The sequence below is a fragment of the Pleuronectes platessa genome, chromosome 21 (assembly GCF_947347685.1).
Source record: "Pleuronectes platessa chromosome 21, fPlePla1.1, whole genome shotgun sequence".
In the NCBI taxonomy this organism is placed as follows: domain Eukaryota; kingdom Metazoa; phylum Chordata; class Actinopteri; order Pleuronectiformes; family Pleuronectidae; genus Pleuronectes; species Pleuronectes platessa.
Genome location: NC_070646.1, coordinates 13592552 through 13607671, shown reverse-complemented (window position 1 = coordinate 13607671; position 15120 = coordinate 13592552). Strand labels below are relative to the sequence as shown.

Here is a 15120-nt window from a genome sequence, read left to right as displayed (position 1 = left end):
AGGGGGGCTTACAGGTTGGATAATAATTGTCCGTGGATTCGTCACTTCTATTCATTCGATACATCGTCAGTATAAAAATAATGATGTGGTCCTGTGTAAATGTTTTTGCACCTTACATCCCGTGCTTCAAAGTAGGGCAGAACACCATAATTGACTCGTATATAGTTCTGACTGGTGCAGGGTGCAGAAACTTTTGGATTCAGGATCCCAAAAAAACCACTGATTTGGCCAGAGCAGGGTATTTGGAAGAACACACAGAACTAGTGATGAAAACAGGCTTCAGGCTGCATTTGAGGTACAAAGCACAGGAGCAGAAACTTTGCTGTATCACATGGATCGACCAGCACTCTGAGGAACCCACATAAGCACAGCACCATACCATAAATAAGCAAAGCACAGCCATAAACACAAGTGAAGTAGACATTAAAATAACAAGAAATGCTGTCCTGCTACATGGCGTCCACACTGTCGGGCCCCGGGGCTCCTCTGTTTGTCTTGGACCAGCTACAGCAACACATTGATGACCCCAGTAAACTCTCTTTAGGTGGATACTAAAAAAAGTTAACAAGTATGACCTTGCATAATCCATCTAGCAGACACAGTGATGATGGCTCTTTGTTATTTGGACATACTGTAGGCGTCCATCATATAAATGATAAACGTATCCATCTATTATGTGCCCATTATGGAAGAGCCACAATGCACGATGAGGTGCCCGGTGTTATCTTTAACACAAAGACGTTGTAATAAGAAGTTTAAAAAGGCAGTAGAGTAAAAAAAGAAGTATGATAAATTGAATAAAAATACAAAGTTTCTATAGAATATGCACCCTTCAATAACGAAAAAAAAGTGTGCATTGAAAAGTACTTCAGTGGTATCCAAAAAGGATGGGTATAAAATGCTATGTACATTCATATAAATGTATATTTACTGAAAGGGACTGGACGTACACAAATCGTAGGCGTGTTTGTGTGTGTGTGTGTGTGTGTGTGTGTGTGTGTGTGTGTGTGTGCGTGTTCGTGTGCGTGTGTGCGTGCAGGGGCTTTATAGTTTATCAGGATGTCTGTGAAGATTCATAGTCTTCTTATTTTTTAGTCGAACGGATATTTTCCCCTCTGTGTTTAAAATAATTTCTTTCCTCATCACTTATATTTTACAAAACATCTCTGTCCAGATGAGAATACAGAAATTACACCAAACGCTCAAATAAGCAAGCCAAAGTTTGTCTTGCAAAGTAACCGCATTAGTGTGAACAGGGTGATATGTAGGAGTGCAATATGTATGAATAGGTTAATGTTGAGTGCTCTGAGTGCTTGATAAGACTAGAAAATATCTACCATATATAAACGACTTTAATATCTGACCAAGTAGGACTGGCACTCTGACTTGAATCGTCATTTACGAGTCCAACGTGTCCACATATTTTCCAGACAATTGGACAGGTCATTGAGCGTCAGTGAGATCTGTTAAATCAATAAAACGAGGATATAACTCCGATGTCTCTCGCTCTGCTTGACTCTGCGTCTTCCAGCCTGTATTTTAAGCCGTGCTTCAATCTAGTTCAGTTTTCACTTTTGGCATAAATCGTACATAACCAGCAGTGTCAGGGAGAGTAATTCAGCAGATCTTCATCATAAACACAAGACTCTCACCCTCTGCACATCTGTCTTTCTCACCGTGTCTCTTTTTATGTCTCTGTCTATGTTTGTTGGTACGTCTCTGTGTCTTTAGCCTGTCCCGAATCTCAGATTCTCTTTTAGAAATCAAAATGAGGAAGTCGAGGAACTCTCGAGGAGAACAGGACATGTTTGAGCCATCGCACTTCTATGTACCATCCTCGTCTTCTGCTCTTCTGTGAAGGTGGAGGTCGGCTTAATTTTCATTACTTCTTTAATGAAAATTATGTATTTTACGTCAGCAAGATTTCTCATCAGATTATGAACATGATTTGGCTGAAAATGGTTCAAAGAAGCTTCCCTTTTGGCTTGAGCATTAAAGTGTAGTGCTGTTGATTTTCTGCACACTGCTATGTGCTGGTGGGAGTCCAACATCTGGGCCGTCCAAGATGTTTACCCAACATTTATACGCTCACATGGTAATTTGTTTGAAATATCAAGCGCAGACAGAACGACAAACCTTTGCAGCTCAACCTTCAACTGACTGCTTTATCTCATCTGATAAGTAGCATCAACAACAGACTTGACCTCAGTGTTACCCCGGCCAACAGTGTTGACTGCAGGCTCCTGACTTAAATACCCTGACTAGCCCTGATAAGGCAGGGAGAAGCCACAGCACATGAGAAAATGGAAGCAGTAATGTAAATGGTGTATTAATGCAACTCCATCAATCTCTTGTCTAGAGCTCTTACTGTGTACTACTCAGTGAACTGAAACGCAACTGGGCTGTGGATATTACCCATGATCCCCAGCTTCAGCTCCTGCAGTAACACATACACCAAACTCTGCTTAGAATTCTGTATGTTTTAAAAGTATCCTGGCTGAATATTGGAGATAAACACTAGCTTATGATGACGTTTGACTCTTTAAACTGATCTACAGTTCAGCATTATTCTTAGAGTTAATGGACCTGATTCTGACAATTGAAGCTGCGACTATCAGTCAATGACAAACTTCTCACAGGAGATTGTACCCAATCACCAAACTAACAGAAAGCAAGAATAGACATTTAGGGAAAGGAGTGGGAATGAAAGGGACACCGTACCGAGATGGCATACGGATTCAGGCATGATGCAACAGTTCTGGCCTTCTTGTGGCCAGAACAAAATAGATGTGAGCCGAAAGTGGCCCATTATTTAAATGGAAATGTGGCGTTAATATCTCAAATCAAATGTGAGCCTTTTTACCTAACATGCGGCGCTATCAGCAAGGTTTAATCTAGATCTCATTTTGAAACTGCTATTACAAGTTAAAAAAAGAATTGCATGGTTTTGCTTTTTAAATCAACTGAGCCTCTCCCTTTATTTATCACTGCTTGTCATAATTGCTTGATTATGGTCCAAGTGGAAGATACAGATACAGATTAACATAAAATAAACGGTTATAGTTTGATATAAAGAGGCCTGGGTTGATAGTGCTTTCTCAACCACCCATGCCAAGTCCATACTGTCGTATAATTGGTCACGTATTCTTTAGAGAAATGACTGGTTACTAAAGATCCTCCATATTCCTGCCACATCTGCTTTTAAATGTCACATTCAGATGAGCTGGTGCCTCAGGCCTCAAATAATCACTATGGAAGAAATTACAGGAGGTGAAAATTGTGAGATTATCCATTTAATACATTTTTATTGATTTGCCTTATCTGCTAACGCCACTGTGGCCTCAGATTTGGCCTGGATGCAAATTGAAATAATAAATAATTTTTAAATTTTATTTCTCTGACGTCGGTTGTCAAGAAAGCAGATGAGGAGATCAAGACCCTGTTGTAACGCTCTTTTTCTAAAAGTTGAATAAGCGCAGCTATCGACAGGCATTGTAGTTTCAACAGAGAAGGAACTGGTGCTGCTCAGCAAACGGATTGGTGATAAACATTCCTACAATGTAATTATCCATTAACGAAGCAGTAGCTGTTCCAAAACCGGGCCTCACACCTCAGCCCAACTCATGTACATGTGTTTCTATAAAAAATTGGCGTTGGCAGTGGCACTAGATTTTTTGTTCACTAATATATTAAAATTGCAGTCAAACCAAACCGTTATCAACTTCTCCTCAAACAAGCATCTTGGCTGAAACTCAAGATCCTTTTCTACATTTGGCATCATCCGTCCTCGTCACACTTTATATAAACACTTTATAAATCCTTCCAACGAGTGTCTACACACACACAGTATCCTCCAGGTCCAAGCAATTGAGGCACTTATTTGTAAATGAGCCCTGTCTCAGATTATTCATGGAGGCTGTGCAACAAAACCGCAATCTGAGTCAAGTAAAAAGCCAGAGAGGTAAAGAGCTCTGGCTCTGCTTTCTTTTCTTTTTTTTTAGCCTTTGTCTGAAGAAATGTTTAGTTTTATATGTTGTTTAATTTCAACCTTTTAACCAACCAACTCATCAAGAGGAATACATTTACCCATGTTAAGAATGTCCAATATTAAATGTCCTGCAATAAATCCTTGTTCAAAATAACCACATAGGAATCAGTGATAATTTGCAATGTTTGTCATCTTTGTATTTTGCATATTTCCATTGCCATAATTCACCCTGTGGCTAGGTTAAGTTAAGTTCCCAGGGATTATTGTAGAGCGACAAAAAGCTCTTTGAACAGACGTCATGTTGCAGTGATTGTCTGAGTTTTGTTAACATGAGATGAGAGATTTTGAATAGACCTTTTTGTCAATATTGCACAAAATGAAGCCAAACTATCCCAAATACAGTAGACGTCATATGGAGCCAGTCTTTGCTCTTGTGATTATGATGTTGATCCTTGGTATCGTGCTCCAGCTGATACATACAGTTGACCAATCATGATATGACCGTGTGATCAGAACCACATAAAATGATAGAAGCCAGCTGGGGGAGATATTTGTTTAATGTGTACTCTGACATTTTAGATTGGTCCATGTCCCATCTGCTAACAAGGAGGAGGCGGAGTACATGACAAACACTGCAGCCACTCACCAGGGGGAAATAAAGATGCTTTGAATTCACTGTGAGAATTGCCATATCATATTTATATATAGTCCTGTCTGACCTCTGTCAAATAATTTAAATAAGTCCCAGTCATAAAATCATATGATTCTGTGATCTATTATAATATATTTAATAACCCAAATGGATTGTTAGAAATACTTAATCCTTAAATAAATCATATAATACCATCTACTTTTACCTCACCTGAATCCTTTGATCTCAAGGTTTCTGATCCCAGAGAGTAAAAGGTTTTTTACCAACACTGTCAAAGTTCCACACTGTCATCCCATCTACATACTGTATAGAATGGTTGCCTTTTAGTGGTGCACCTCTTTTAGAACACAGCATGGTTACCAGATAAAGGCTCACATTTGTTTTGAAATATTTTGGCCGAATTTGCAATTTTCCAAGTTGCCAACTTTAGGCTCATTTTATTTCTCTGCGGGTCACAAGGAGGCCAGGAGTGCTGCATCATTGCTTGAAGTGACCCACATTTGTATGATACCTTGAATGAGTAGTTAAAGAGTTTGATAGTTTCTTTAAGCAATGACCCGATCTAGTTTAAAGACACTATAAAAGACAGGGGCTTTTCCCAGACCTTGCTAAATGGGTGAAAGAAGAGGATGAAAGAGAGCAGAGCATTTGGCGAGTATAGACTGCCCACTGGTCAACCAGAGTCCCATTACTAACTCACAACAATGGAGAAAGGAGAGGAGGGTGATGATGAAAAATAGATGTATGATGTGGATGGATTCCATATGCCGCTTTCCTCTCAGACGGGGAGCAGCAGACCTGGATCAGGTTCCCCATCCCAAATCCCAGTCCGAGAAGCATCAGTGGGAAAAGCTGAAAAACTGACCACAAATCCACATCTAGGATTTCTTTATCCTTTCCATCAGGCCTTTATATGTTACAGTGTTGCATAGTCTTCATGTTTTTTACTCAAGATGACATGCAAAGAATGCACCAAGGTTGTGTTGATTAACCATAGACTCCCACACCCTAGGCTGATGAGAAGCACATCACGATATTCAAATACAAATAAAGTTCAGGTGTTTAATCACCTGAACTTTACCTTCAATAACTTAATGTCTTAATTTCAAAGACAGATGAAAACCTGCTACTTTAATGCACTCTGGTTAACATACCTCGAAGCGCTCCTTCAATATTTATCGCATTTGTCCTTCGGGCTCTTCGTCTCATTAAAGGTGCGCTGTAATAATTTTGCCGGCACTAATGCGGAACGAGAAATCTGGGGTGGTGTAAAAGTGTTGCCGATCACTGCCAGTCTTTGTTGCTTCGTGGCTGCTGAAATGTGAAGTTGTCAGACGGTCGGAGTCGCTGCAGCTCTGTGTACATGATGCTCCAGACTCCCAGGCTCCCCGAACTGCTCCCTGTGTGCACTTAGTTCGGCTCCTCCAAAGCCTGAGTAAACTGTTGCATAAAATCTCAAAGGTAGCAGGGTTTAGTTTAAAAGGCTTAAACACTGATGTGGAGTTTTAGTCAAACAGCTGAGGGAGTCTGGGGACAACACGTCCAGCCAAAACCTCATGTAAAGTTGTTGACTGCCAACAAGCTGCTGATATACAAAATAAATATATCATCAATGATATATTTGTTTAAATGGTATTGGAAAGTGCAGAGGTATTACGTTACTGGTTCCCAAAAAACAGATAAAGAATTCAGACTAACAGATTTTGGGAAGTGGGTGGAATACCAGTTTCCTTTTTTGTAGCCTTCGAATCAACAGTTACCCCTTAGGCTAAGATCAGACTGTCAGTAGCTCTTAAAAAGGCAACAGTCAAACAACGCAGTGGGGTCTGAAGATGGATCGCCTCACTGCAAGAAGGTTGCTGGTTTGAATCCCGGTTCAGCTGGGGTCTTTCAGTGTGGAGATTGCATGTTCTCCCACGTGTCTGCGTAGGTTTTCTTCGGCTTCCTCCAACATTCTAAAGACCCGCAGATTGGGGTTAATTGAAGACTCTAAATTGACCTTAGGTGTGAATGGTTGTTTGTCTCTGTGTGTTGGCCATGTGATACGCTTGTGACCTGTCCAGGGTGCTCCCCGCCTCTGGCCCGACGCCAACTGGGATTGGCTCCAGCTCCCACCCGCTACCCTCCAAGGGTAAGAGGATAATAGAAAATGGATGTATGGATGTTTTGTTGCCTGATAAGAACTTGAACACCTCTCAATCTAGTTTTTCCTTTAAGTTTTTCGTAGTGGTCTTTAATGATCACTAGTACCATAGCCCTGCAGTGATTTATTTTATTAGAGCTGTGGTTAGTATTCCTGAAAAGCTAGTAAGAGCAGGCTATACTTTGAAAAAATTAAACCAATACATCCCACCCCCTTCCATCTGCCCCATGTCAAAGCACACTGACTGACAAATGCTAAAACCCAACTTTTCCGTGACTTGCTTGCTGACTTGTGGCAGGCAGGTCAGTTTCAAAATTTCTGAAAACTTGCCGTGACCTAAATCTATATGATAGGGTTTATATACCAGCCTATAGGTTTGATCCAATCAGGGTTTGGTCAGATCTTGCGGCTGTAGCAAAAAGACAGAAATGGAGTAATCCACTCCTGTGTTTTTCCTCCCACTATAAGCTCTCAGATTCTGCGGTAAAAAGGAAATGGAGAGAACAAATTGGAGCAGATACGCACAGCGCTGCTTTTTTCCACGCATCATTTGTGATCAACATTTATCAAACCCGTGACCAGTTCATGCAAATAAAGAAGACAAAAGGAGAGCAGGAGATTTGTGGTTCAGATAGCAGACCTCAGTCATAATGGGCTGCTGGTATGATGTATGAGCCAATTTATATAACATAAACCTTCACTCCATCTGGAAACTCGCATGCTAACTCACACATGCGTATACATGTAAAATATCCAATTACACACACACACACACAAACACACACACACAATCACACACACACAGTTTTACAGACCATGTGGCGTTAACAAACAAACATTACCCTTTGCTTCTCCTTGTGCCTGAGTCCCTGGAGTCGCTGGAGCCATAGCTACAACAACTGGGCTTCTTCAGTCTATTTGGCTCGTCCACCTTAATCTACATCAGTCGAGCTAGGGGAGCCGCAGGATGCTGGCACACAATGAAAAACAGTGTGAGAGAGGGAGAAGTGCTGAGAATTCCTGCTCGTCATCCGTTCAATGCTTCAATTTTTGGGGTTTTAATGTGAGGTTTAACTCGTCTGTCTTACTGTGAGAAAAAAAAGTTGACTTAAATTATCACATTTGGCTCTCCAGCTGCTAAATGTTCACAGGCTTGTCGCTAACTTTGTCCGTCCGCCATCTGGTGCTGGGCAGGTAAAAACAGTGAGTAGTCCAAGCTTCGTGCCACCAATTTCCTCACCGCTGGCCTCCGTACCAACACTGGCACCAGACTGGCTGAGCACATTGGCACTGGTACTGTTGTCAACACTCCAGTAGCTGATTTTGTATTATTTTTTGCAAGGGGTATGGGTTCTGACAAACAGGAAGTATTGCATTTCTACTTCGTAAACAGAAGACGAGGAACTGGGCTGTGAACTCGGCTCCGCTCGAATGCAGTTTGATTAAAGGTGAAGAAAACATAAATAAATATATGAATGAGAGCCTGGCAACCAATCTGTAAGGCTGCTTTAGGTCATGCACCCAACTCCAGATAATGTGACATTCTCCGACGAGGCTTGTATATGAGAATGTCGAAACATTTTCTGCCAGCCCCCCCTTTGTAAAGACTTGGGACGGACACAAATTTAAAAAAGTATATATAGATATATATCTATGAAAAGGTGCTGCCATACACGTAGAAGACAGGTACCAGAAATTCAAGAGACTTTTGGTGATAAGGGCCGACACCAAAGTCGATGTGCACACGGTCTTCACAGCAGAATTTAGATGTTTCATCCAGCCTCTGCCTGCTGCACCTGCCCTCCTCTGAACACTGGAGCAGAACATCTCCTGCTGCATTGTTCATGTGTTAAAGGCAACTTCCAGAGAAAGTCCAGCCCCGATTGTACGGACACAGACGTTAAAAAACAAAGACCTCTAAGCAAAAAACAAAGAACTCCTGGACAACCACTTACACAAGCATGCACACACACACATTCGTAGGTAGAAACACTTGTACAATCAAATACGAATGGAATCATAACCATTGCAGGTGGCCGACCATGATAACAAACAGCTTAATTAGGTACAGGTAAATGTTACAAGGCACTTTCTATTATCTGGACTTACAATAATATGCCAGATGAAGTAGCGTCTGGCTGACTTAATGACAGAGATGGGGGGTCGCCATGCGGAGCAGGGGGGAAGTGGAATGTGAAAAAACACAACTGGTTAAGAGCCACATACAACATCACTGCCTCTGGAGTGTGAGCCAAGATTAAATGTCCTCTATGTTCCTACAAATTAAAGCTGCGCTTCGAATGAGAAGAAAGATTGAATTCAGATCCTGGATGAGCAAACTCAGGAACAGAAGAAAAGGGAATTTGGAGTGAGCGATAACATATCTCCAATGCTCTCTACGTCTGTCTATTTCTTGAGCAATAATAGTATTGTCATCTTATAGTATTACATTTTTGATGAAATACAGATCCTGACAAACAACTCACCATGACATCACCCATTGGGTTTGTGAAGCCTCCAGTTTACCATTTTGTCCATCTTGATTTTTAGGGCTTAAGGACACGCCTACCTACACCTGTGACCTGCATCCACTGACTGGTACAAACTGTCAATCATATGGTATCCATGCCCTCATTGCATTCTGTGTTTTATCCCCTACTTTATTATAAATAGGAGCATCATTTTCAAAAAGACCATCATGTTGTATTGAAGAAGCCTAGACATTGAGACAATAAACTCCTCAGTGTTATAGATCAAGTGACAAGTAGAGACATTTTCTCATAGACATCTATAGAAATAAACGTATTTTTGCAAACAGTAGAGTCGCCCTCCGGTGGTATATTGAGAGAATGCAGATTTCAGGTACTTACGCAGTAAGTAGTAAAATTCTACGTCCACTTTTATATACTGTCTTTGATCAAAACAGGAGTGGACAGCTAGCCATGGTTTTATTTACTTGTTGAGATTTACACTTATTGGTAGATGTAAAATTAAGAACTCCTACCACATTAATGAAGAATGGAACTTTTTAGTGTTTTTGTTTGTTAAAAATACTTCAACATATATAGAGAAAATGTCAATGATATTGGTGTCCACACACTTTTCTTATACAGGTGTCTTTAACACATAATGCACATGTACTTGATTTCCTCCATCGTGAACAAGACATTTAAATTGAAGCCAATTCTTCATTCACTGCGAGATGAAGCAGGAAGTCGCCAAGTCTCCATACTAACGGACCAGCACATACATTTCTGCTCTCATCAGCTCTGCTGGGACTGAGGAGGATATCCTCTCATCATCCTTATGTCTCCAGTGAGTATGAATCTAATACTCCTGTCTGAAGTATGGCGATGGAGGCTTAGAAATACCCTGGCTGCTTTAGTGCAATTTTTTCAGTTTCCTATGTCTCGCTCTTTAACTGTCATCCCTAATCAATTCTCTCATTGGTCCCTTTTAGCATCGCTTTCTTTAAATCTCCTCGATTTCAGCTCGTCTTACTGCAAAATGTACAGAGAGATATTTTTTTATGGAACAGAGATGAAGAAGATTTTTTAGGTCTACATTGACTTTAAAGGAAGTGAATAGGGAGAAGCAAAATGTGAAGCATGAATGAGCAGAAAAAGAAATGATACTTATCTTTCAGTCCACAATAAAAGCAAAGTCCATGCTGTTCTTTTCCTCAGATTCAACACAGCTCTTGCACAACCCTTTTCAAAGATGCGATGCTGATGAGCCAAATCATGAAGTATTTCATTATTTCTGAAATCAGATCTTTAGTTTAACTTAACAAGATGATCCACAGTCCTCACTGTGACAGACGACTGGCTGATCTTCTGATATTCCCCCTCTAACATGACATATGACTTAAATCTTGTAAAATTACTACTCTACTCTTTTACAGCTTTCTGCACTATCCACCACTCCATTAAGAAACCATTCTATGGATGACCCATCAGCTTCAGCAGCTTCTCAGACAAGCACCAAAACTGGCAGAATAGAGAAAGGAAGTTACATGTGACTGAAGCCATGCTGAGGGAACTGTAAAACTTACTTATCAGTATCACAGAGTCACTCCGACCCCTGAGGAGGTTGATAAGTTGAGAAACTGCATCACGGAGTTGGCCTGGCAGTGTGATGAAACTGATACTTAGTTTGCAAATATGAGGATCATGCTCATTGACTTTGTCGTAGGTTTGAATCCTGGAGGGGGCCTTGCTGCATCTCCGTGTCTGCATGTTCACCCTGTGACAAACTGGGTTGAAGCATCGCTTTCTTTCCAGTGACGTACCTTGAAGATCTCTGCTTCTATTCTTCTCTTTAAACTTCACGCACATCTCTCGTTAAGATTATTCCCTCGTGCAGTGTTACTGGTCACTGCTACGCTGATGATGCACCGCACTCCCTGCATCTGCCCTTCCCACCAGATGATCAGACTATCTCAGCCTGGATCTCAGCCTGACTCAGATAAACCCTTTCAGAAAGAAACAAAAGAGGATGTCTGGACTTTCTGCTGAGTCTTCCTTTCACACGTGATTCGCATTTGATTTCTGTGTTGTGGATAAAGCACAGAACCGCTTGCATCAGCTCTTATCGTCAAAAGCTCTCTTAATATCTTTGTAGGTGTTTTCTAGATGTATGCAACTATTTTCATTTTGTGTGTCTGTTGCATGTTAGAAACGTCATCCACACCCCCACTGGCTCACTGTGAATACTGCAGAAGATCTCCTACTGTTTTCTCAGATCAGCTCCTTCTTGACTTTCTGCAGACTTTATTCTAGAGAACTGGCCAGAGAAACTCTGCAGAAAGTCAGGAGGCTCAAACTCAGAGCTCTCGCTTCGGGGCTGTGGAGTTCATTGCATGTCTGAAAGCAGCTATCGAATCTTAAATTGAACGATGACACCGGTACCCCCAACTCTGTCTCTGTCTCTGAAAGGGACAAAAAAAACGGTCGTCCACCAAGCATCAACCTCTTGGTTACAATGGGCATTTCAGACACCTAATGGGCAGCTGACCCCGTTTCGTTTCGGAGGCAATAGAGATAAAGTTTTTTAAATCGCATTACACTGTGGCTCACTCCGACACCCTTGTCATGTGTTTCCACTTTTGCCGTGATTGTATTCCTCTTCATTATTCATTCAAACGGGGTTGCAAGCAGTGGCCAGCACTTGTAGCAAATGCCTTCCATGTGTCTCTAATTGCCTCAGTAGAGGTATTTAACACGAGGTGAAGTCATTAACACATGGACTCACTTGTCAGATGTGGAGCCAGGCGGCCGTGGGTGAAAGAGTCGACCACAGCTCACCGAAGCTTTCTGAAAATATATAGAACTCAGTTTACTGAAGTGTAACGTAGAAAAAATAATGAGGTGAGTCTTTAAAGGTCTCACCGGTTCGATCAATGGAGACTTTTGATATATTTAACTTGCAATAGATATAAATTAATTAACATACTGATTAATTGCCATTCATTAGTGGTAATGTTAGTATAACTTGTTGATCTTTGTCAGATATAAGACCCATAAAAAATGTCCATAACAATTTTTAGCTGTTAGGGTGCCATGTATTTATCGGTTGATGCAATGCAACTTTATTTACGATTATGTGAACACGACCACCACTGCATGTATAAGGTTTTCACAAATATGATGATGTTGCACATAGAATACCCTGAAATCATACTTTATACGTCATAAATATAACTGGGTACTCATGCCTAAGCCAATATCGCCATCTGCTGTCCAACTGAGAGCTCTGCATCCATTGAGTTGCATGTAAAAGCAGAGTTAGTGATGAGCAGATAATCTGAAGCAGACAGGACAGGCAGAAGATATGCAGACTTCAGTCTCCAGTCTGCTGGAGATCTGGCAATGCAACGTTGAGGTTTTGGCACCAAGCAAAGTGTAAGTGAATTGTCAGGGTGGGTGTGGATGTGATGAGTGTCGAACACAGAGGGAAATAAGCGTTTTTCATAAAAGACGTTACGACATGTCACAGTGGGAAAAGCTGTTGTTTGAAGACAAGTAAAAATGTGTCAGCCTTGAGCCGCTTGTCCGATTTGTAATCTGGCAAATAAAATGTTAATAAATCTTGCACCGGTCCACACTCCAGAATCAGCCTCCACATTTATTTGCAATGAATGATTTTGAAAACATGGTCAAGTAGTTTTCTTAAGTGAGTTCATATGATTAACAAGCTAAGATAACTTCAATCTTTGTATTTTGGGTCCATATATTCATGTTCCACAATAAATTGGTACAAAACATTAAAGTGTGTGTGTATGTGTGTAAAAGTGTGGGCTGAAGTGATAGCGTATTACGCCTGCTCTCTATTCACAGTTGAGGTTAGTCAGTAAAAACAGAAAACAGGCATAAAAAACTAAAAATATATAATATTTTGAATTTTGCAAATATAACAATATTTGCATCTCACTCTTGTATTCATTCATCACTTTTAATATTAGCTACCTGTCTTTAGTTCCTCATCATATTTGTTCCAAACATTCACCCCTTAACGGATGCACATTCATTTGTCCTTAATCTTATTTCCATAAACTTAATCTGTTCCCCTTCAGTTCAAATAGGCTCTTTTTTAAATTCAGACTAATGTTGATTACTGTGTGAAAATTTACTTTATGATACGCTTAAAAAGTCATTTGCTCAGTATTTAACCAGATCGCTGGACAATTCTTCTGTAATATGAAAAATCTACGTGTATTTATTTAAAATGTATTTTTCCATACTTCCAATTCAATTTATCTTTATTTGCATAGCACCAAATCACAAAACAAATTATGTCAGTGCCACTGAAAATGGTTTTATTCTACTACACTTGTATTAATAAATGCACAGGCTATTTGACAGATTGTAACACTCCATCCATATGTGACAGGCTGTGGTCCGCCCCCCGAGCTGTTATGTGAGGCTCTGCGTACATCCACGTCAGAGGGCTTCCCTTTAGGTCTATCTGTGATCAGCACATGGTCAGTGTAAACATTGGAGGACATCCCACAACGCCCAGCTGTGTCATACACGTCCACGTGCCAAGAAGTCACACACATACACACAGAAACTACCCCACACATACAGTTGACACACGTGCAACACAAACATTACTTGTGTCATGAGAAGGAACTCAGTTACTGGTGTTCAGTTGGACAAAGTAACAGCTTCCACAGTATCTCCTTTCCTGAGGTTTAGCACAGAACATAAAGAAGCTTCACCACCCAAAGGAAAACACTGAGCTTAGTAAAAGACAGGTTATATGAAAACAGCATTTTCAAAGTTCACACTGCACCATATATTGTTTATAAAAAGCTCTGCACACAAACAATAGAGTATATTATATTTTAGTAGAGGACTCACCAGTGACATGGAACCTTTCTGCAGTAGGTGCAGAGCTTTAACAATGGACAAGCAAACACTCCATTCCAATCAGGCAGGTTTAGAACAGGCACGGCATTAGTAGTAATAATAGAGATAGAAGAACAATTTAAATCAGGAATATACCTTTTTGAAAAGGTTTTTCATTCCAGAGCCTTTTTGCCCCCGATGCTCTGTCCCTTCTAGTTTTCAGCCCAGATTCAAGAAGTGACAGCAGACCCCTGCCTGAAGATCACCAGTTGCACAGAGGTTGATAAGGAATTAAAATATCAGAGATAAGATCTTGGGCCAGATCATGAAGAGCCTTAAAAGTAGGCTGTATACTTCTACGTTTTAGTTTGAAAACTGCATTTTGCTCACGTACATTGGGCATGTGCCTGTAATTCAGTGGTTGGTTGCAGAATCGTTGCAGATTGTTCAAATAGCAGCTTGTCTACCAGGCATGTAAGATGTTGGATCATTGAAAATTCCGAATTTTACCGAACAAGAGCTGTTCGCAATGACAACAGGGTCATCAACACTCTACATGTTCTGCTCTGGACTGGTAGCTGAGGCTCTTGCTGGTGGTTTTCCTAATGGAAGAGGGTCATGTGATTGGAGCCTGGCGAATGCGAAGGCTTTGCCGTGACAGAAAAGACCCAATCAGCAAGCGGTGTGAGCGTCTGCATCATCCGGTGCACAGAACGCCCTTTGACCCTCCGAAAGCAACCTCGATTTCACACACTCCTGTTTCATTAAATCAATCATCAGTGTGATCTCCTGCTCCAGTGTTTACAGTGTTTATGGCCATAATCTATCCTGTGGCTTATCTCACAGTGTAAGCGATACAAGAGGTGAGGGGTGAGGGGGGCCCCATTCATTGTGGGGGGGGCCTAAAACCTGAGGTAATGGCCCCTAAATGAGGGATCATCATTCCTGTGTGATGCACATGAATTTGATTAACAGCAGGGGGGGG

General features: G+C 40.9%; 1 protein-coding gene across 1 annotated transcript in view; it reads left to right on the top strand.

Annotated features, from left to right (window-relative positions):
* Positions 1-453: 453 nt before the first annotated feature.
* Positions 454-15120, top strand: part of LOC128427298 (bone morphogenetic protein 7-like) — a 16066-nt gene continuing 1399 nt past the window's right edge. Inside the window, exons 1-2 of the mRNA XM_053414385.1 lie at positions 454-529; positions 6704-6771. Of these exons, the coding sequence (XP_053270360.1) occupies positions 454-529; positions 6704-6771 (144 nt within the window). The remainder of the gene's footprint in view (positions 530-6703; positions 6772-15120) is intronic.